Consider the following 5,127-nt stretch of genomic DNA (forward strand, 5'->3'; position numbering starts at 1 on the left):
CTTAAAATTCTTCTCACCAGTGTGTACAGCCATATGAAGCTTCAGAATGCGCTTTGTGGAATAACTTTTATCACACTCTTCACACTGCAAATTCTTCTCACCAGTGTGTACAACCATATGCTGCTTCAGATAGCTCTTTGTTGAATAACTTTTACCACACTCTTCACACTTAAAATTCTTCTCACTAGCGTGTACAGCCATATGATGCTTCAGAATGGCCTTGAAGGAAAAACATTTACCACACTCTTCACACTGAAAATTCTTCTCACCAGTGTGTACAACCATATGATACTTCAGATAGCTCTTTCGGCAAAAAAATTTACCACACTCTTTACACTTAAAATTCTTCTCACCAGTGTGTCCAAGCATATGATACTTCAGACTGCTCTTTTGGGAAAAAAATTTACCACACTCTTTACACTTAAAAGTCTTCTCACCAGTGTGTACAACCATATGCTGCTTCAGATGGCTCTTTGTGGAATAACTTTTACCACACTCTTCACACTTAAAATTCTGCTCACCAGTGTGTACAACCATATGATGCTTCAGACTGGTCTTACTGAAATAACTTTTACCACACTCTTCACACTTAAAATTCTTCTCACCAGTGTGTACAGCCATATGAAGTTTCAGATTGCATTTCCTGGAAAAACATTTACCACACTCTTCACACTTAATATTCTTCTCATCAGTGTGTACAGCCATATGTCTCTTCAGATGACCCTTTGTGGAATAACATTTACCACACTCTTTACACTTAAAATTCTTCTCACCGGTGTGTACAACCATATGTCTCTTCAGAAACCTCTTTGCGTAAAAACAATTACCACACTCTTCACACTTAAAATTCTTCTCACCAGTGTGTACAGCCATATGAAGCTTCAGATTGTATTTCCTGGAATAACATTTACCACACTCTTCACACTTAAAATTCTTCTCACCAGTGTGTACAGCCATATGATGCTTTAGTTGTTCTTTTTTGTCATAACTTTTACCACTTTTGAGACACTTAATATTAATCTCATCAACAGTCACATGTTGTGTCACATCATAGTTACTGTTAAAGCTTTCATCAAGCTCTTCACACTTAATATTAATCTCATCGTAGTTACTGTTATAGCTTTCATCAAGCTCTTCACACTTAATATTAATCTCATCAACAGTCACATGTTGTGTCTCATCATAGTTCCTGTTAAAGCTTTCATCAAGCTCTTCACACTTAATATTAATCTCATCATAGTTACTGTTAAAGCTTTCATCAAACTCTTCACACTTAATATTAATCTCATCATAGTTACTGTTAAAGCTTTCATCAAGCTCTTCACACTTAATATTTATCTCATCAGTGTGTTCAGCCATACAGCTATGCATCTTCAATGAATCATTACTGTAAAATAATTCACCACACTGTACACACTCATAATTATTTTGGCCGCTATGTCCAGCTATTTCATTCATAAACTGGGCCATCTTTTACACACTTTACAACACTCCATACAAGAAAATATTTCCTTCAGTGTACACACGTTTGGGTAACTTTTGTATTGTATAAAAAGTTCTCCACTCTTCACAGGTAAATTTGCATTAAAATTCTGCACATATATGTGGTTCTTGAGCTAACTTGTGTGAGAAATATTTACCCCAAGTGAACTTGTCTCACCAGTACACAAGCACAGCAGACAAACACTTGTCACATTTATATATTGAAACTTTTATCAGCAGTGTACACAAACACAAGTCACAAGGTAGTTGTTTAGGTAGAAACATTACAACACTCATCATACTGTAATTAGACAATATATAACACAGTGCATCACTTAACTGGTATTGTCAGGAGAAAGATTCACTTGTGTGAACCTTCTTTTTATTCTCACTGTTTCCTAGAACACCAACTTGACTTTCATATTTGTAACTTAAGACTTGGAGAGTTGACAATTTACCTTAATCTTGTTTACAATGTTCTCCTGAAGATGTTCACTAATCCTCATACTGTCCTGACTTATTATACAGTTGTGAGGAATTGTTCTGCCTCTTGTGTGGGATGGCCTCCTGATGCTACCATAATGTTCCTTTCCATCCACTCACACCTTTATGTCTGAAATAAAGTGAACAGTATCATAATGCTGAAGTTTTCAGAATTCCATGGTTGATGGAAGACTTACTGGTAGATACTTACCCCAGGAGACAACTTGGCTGGCTCTGCACTGTACTCCAATAGCCTCACTTCCCTAACTAGAGTCTGTTCATTGTTCACTAACTGTTGGATTGGCTGGGGATGTTGAGGGGCCACGTACTCAAAACACCTCATCAGTTAAGTAAAGTAGCAGAGATATGGTATCGAGACTTTTAGACTCCTCACATTCCCGTAAATTTCTCATACTCAAAATTTAATTACGGGTCAGTAAGCAGTCCGTAACTCTAGTGTTTACCCTGTGAATTCAGTTTTCTTGTCTGACGGTAGATAGCAGTGCAAGAGCTAGTTGGCCAATCGTTGCTCAGTTAACAAAATCATCAACCAATAAACAAGAGAAGGAGAAATCAGCTGAGATCAACGCATGTGATGTTGCTAGACGTACACCCACCTCTCGTTTTACGCGGGGGTTACGTTGTTGAAAATCACAGCTTAATTAAAAAAGGCATAATTTAAACATAATTTTCCCATAAGAATACATGTAAATGGTACAGGTTAGGGGAACCATCATATACCACGCAGGGTATGAACAGTGCTCTCACTTAAACCAAGCACGCGGCCGTCAAGTGAGGGGGAGCCACGAATTACCCAAAAGTACCCAAAAGTATAGCAAATAAGGATAAAATCTTAACGAATATCTGTTATACATACACAAAACATGTTTAATAATAATTTTAGTTTAATTTTGTAAAAATAATTTGTATGATGAAATAATAAACAGCGAAAAACTTTCAGTCTTGGCGAACGCTTAATTCCAAAGAGTTCGTGAACAAAGGAGATAACTCAGATCCATCGTGATGCACTTCGCTAACCTAACCTAACCTAACGAAAAGTAAATCCTACGGCTATGTTAAATACCCCAAAGTAACAGAAACATCGGTAATTATATCTTCATTTTGGATGGGTGACTCTTTGGAATTTAGCGTTTTTCGCTGTTTATTATTTCATTAGTTTGACTACATTTCAATGAAAACATTATTAATCAGGTTTTATTGATGTAAAACATATATTCGTTAAGATTTTACCGTGATTTAATATACTTTTGGGTACATTTGGGTACTTTAAGGTAATTCGTTGGACCGAAGTGAGGAGTATAATTTCAGCTTCAAGTAAACAAGGCGGGAACCTGCGCACAGACAATGGACGAAGAAAAAATGAAAAATAAAGCCATATCATCACAAATAAGATCGTTAATAATACTGCACTTGTAGTGGTTGTGAGGACTTACCGTGGTGGTGGTCTTCGTCAAAAGCCAAATTTCCTGAAGATACAAGAAAAATTATCACAACCAGACAGACAGAGTTTGTGTACATGATAACGTCACATCATGTTCATACTTAACCTAAAAATATATGAATATAATTATTATTAAAATACATCTAATCGACAAGTCAATGTATATGTAATAATAATATAAATTATATATTATCCACAATAAACTATTGTACTGATATGTAATTACACTAAAATATATATTTACCTTTTTCATGACATTCATAATAAAAAATATTAATTTGTGTCTGATAAATTAAATACATGTCACTTGAAATATTAACTCCTCTTGTACCCGTAATAAATTATAGAGATTAATACACAGTAATATCATTAATGACATAATATATCTTCAATAATCAGGCTTAAAGGAAATTTCCAAGCCATATTTTATCTACGTTTAGGTATTACAGCGGTCTGACTAATTACCCAAATTTACCCAAATGTAATTGCAATGAAGTCAAATGATGGTCCTACAAGCGCAAATCGGGTTGTGAATCACTTCTCGATTATTATTTGGTGTCATAAAGTCACAAAAAATTGGTAAACTTAATCTAATCTGAGTTAGGTTGGGTTAGGTTTGGAGTTAAGTTGGGCATACGTACTTCGAATACGGCTCAGATTCAATTGAAGTTTTGTGACCATTGACGCAAACCTGGTCAGTGATTTGTCAGTTATGTAGGACCATTATTTGACTTCATTGCGGCTACATTTGGGTAATTAGTCGGACCCGTATTACAGTGTAGCGTACTGTATGTAGCCAGTTGTCAAACCTCTCTATGCTAGTCTATTTTCTCTTTGTAGGGCTCACATACGTACATGTAGGAGATCTCGCACTAAGGATGGAGGTAAGAAGGGGAACTCACAATGGCTCTCTCTCTCTCTCTCTCTCTCTCTCTCTCTCTCTCTCTCTCTCTCTCTCTCTCTATATATATATATATATATATATATATATATATATATATATATATATATCCTATATCAACAACAAAGCACAAAGCAGGGATAGGACACACACTTGTTTTCTCTCATTTATTTACTCTAGACATCACCCGAGAAGGAAAAGGCTGGGACCTAAATCAGACATAACTAGTTATTATACATTATTACGTTATACTTACAAAACAAGCATCAACTGTTGTCATATTCACATATTGGTACCACACAGTAGTAGGAATTAAACAATAAATAATAAACCCAACCCACCAGCATAACACAGGGGAGTGGCTGTTGTTGTCGACTCACTCCAGGGTGAATGTCTGTAGAGCAAAGCTAGAATTAGCCTTATTCTGGCTTACAAACTACCTCCACGAGATTATCACATTCTTCATATAACATTTATTATGCTCAATCTATCAAACACACCCTAACAGAGCAAGAAATACATGGGACAACCTGGTACTGGGCCTGCCCGACGCGTCTTTGTTACGTAAACAACGCCAAGCGTCCCTCCACCCCGGGCTGGGATGCATTCGCTCCGGCGCAAATTCCATTTCAAACCCACAATATATATTTATGTTTTCCTCTTCGGGGCTTACAAAAATACATATCCATATATATATATATATATATATATATATATATATATATATATATATATATATATATATATATATATATATATATATATATATATATATATATATATATATATATATATATAT

The 5,127-nt window shown here is 35.4% G+C and overlaps 1 protein-coding gene across 1 annotated transcript; it reads right to left on the reverse strand.

Moving 5' to 3' along the window:
- Nucleotides 1-9: 9 nt before the first annotated feature.
- On the reverse strand, nucleotides 10-4,726 carry LOC121857903 (gastrula zinc finger protein XlCGF57.1-like; the record flags this gene model as incomplete). The annotated part of the gene is made up of 3 exons (XM_042354151.1): nucleotides 4,670-4,726; nucleotides 3,420-3,452; nucleotides 10-2,095 (listed from the first exon to the last, which is right to left on the reverse strand). A coding segment is annotated over exon 3 (1,461 nt), but the record flags the coding sequence as incomplete, so codon positions are not given.
- Between the last annotated feature and the right edge of the window lie 401 nt (nucleotides 4,727-5,127).

Source organism: Homarus americanus, unplaced genomic scaffold, assembly GCF_018991925.1.
Source record: "Homarus americanus isolate GMGI-L3 unplaced genomic scaffold, GMGI_Hamer_2.0 scaffold9154, whole genome shotgun sequence".
Taxonomy (NCBI): Eukaryota; Metazoa; Arthropoda; class Malacostraca; order Decapoda; family Nephropidae; genus Homarus; species Homarus americanus.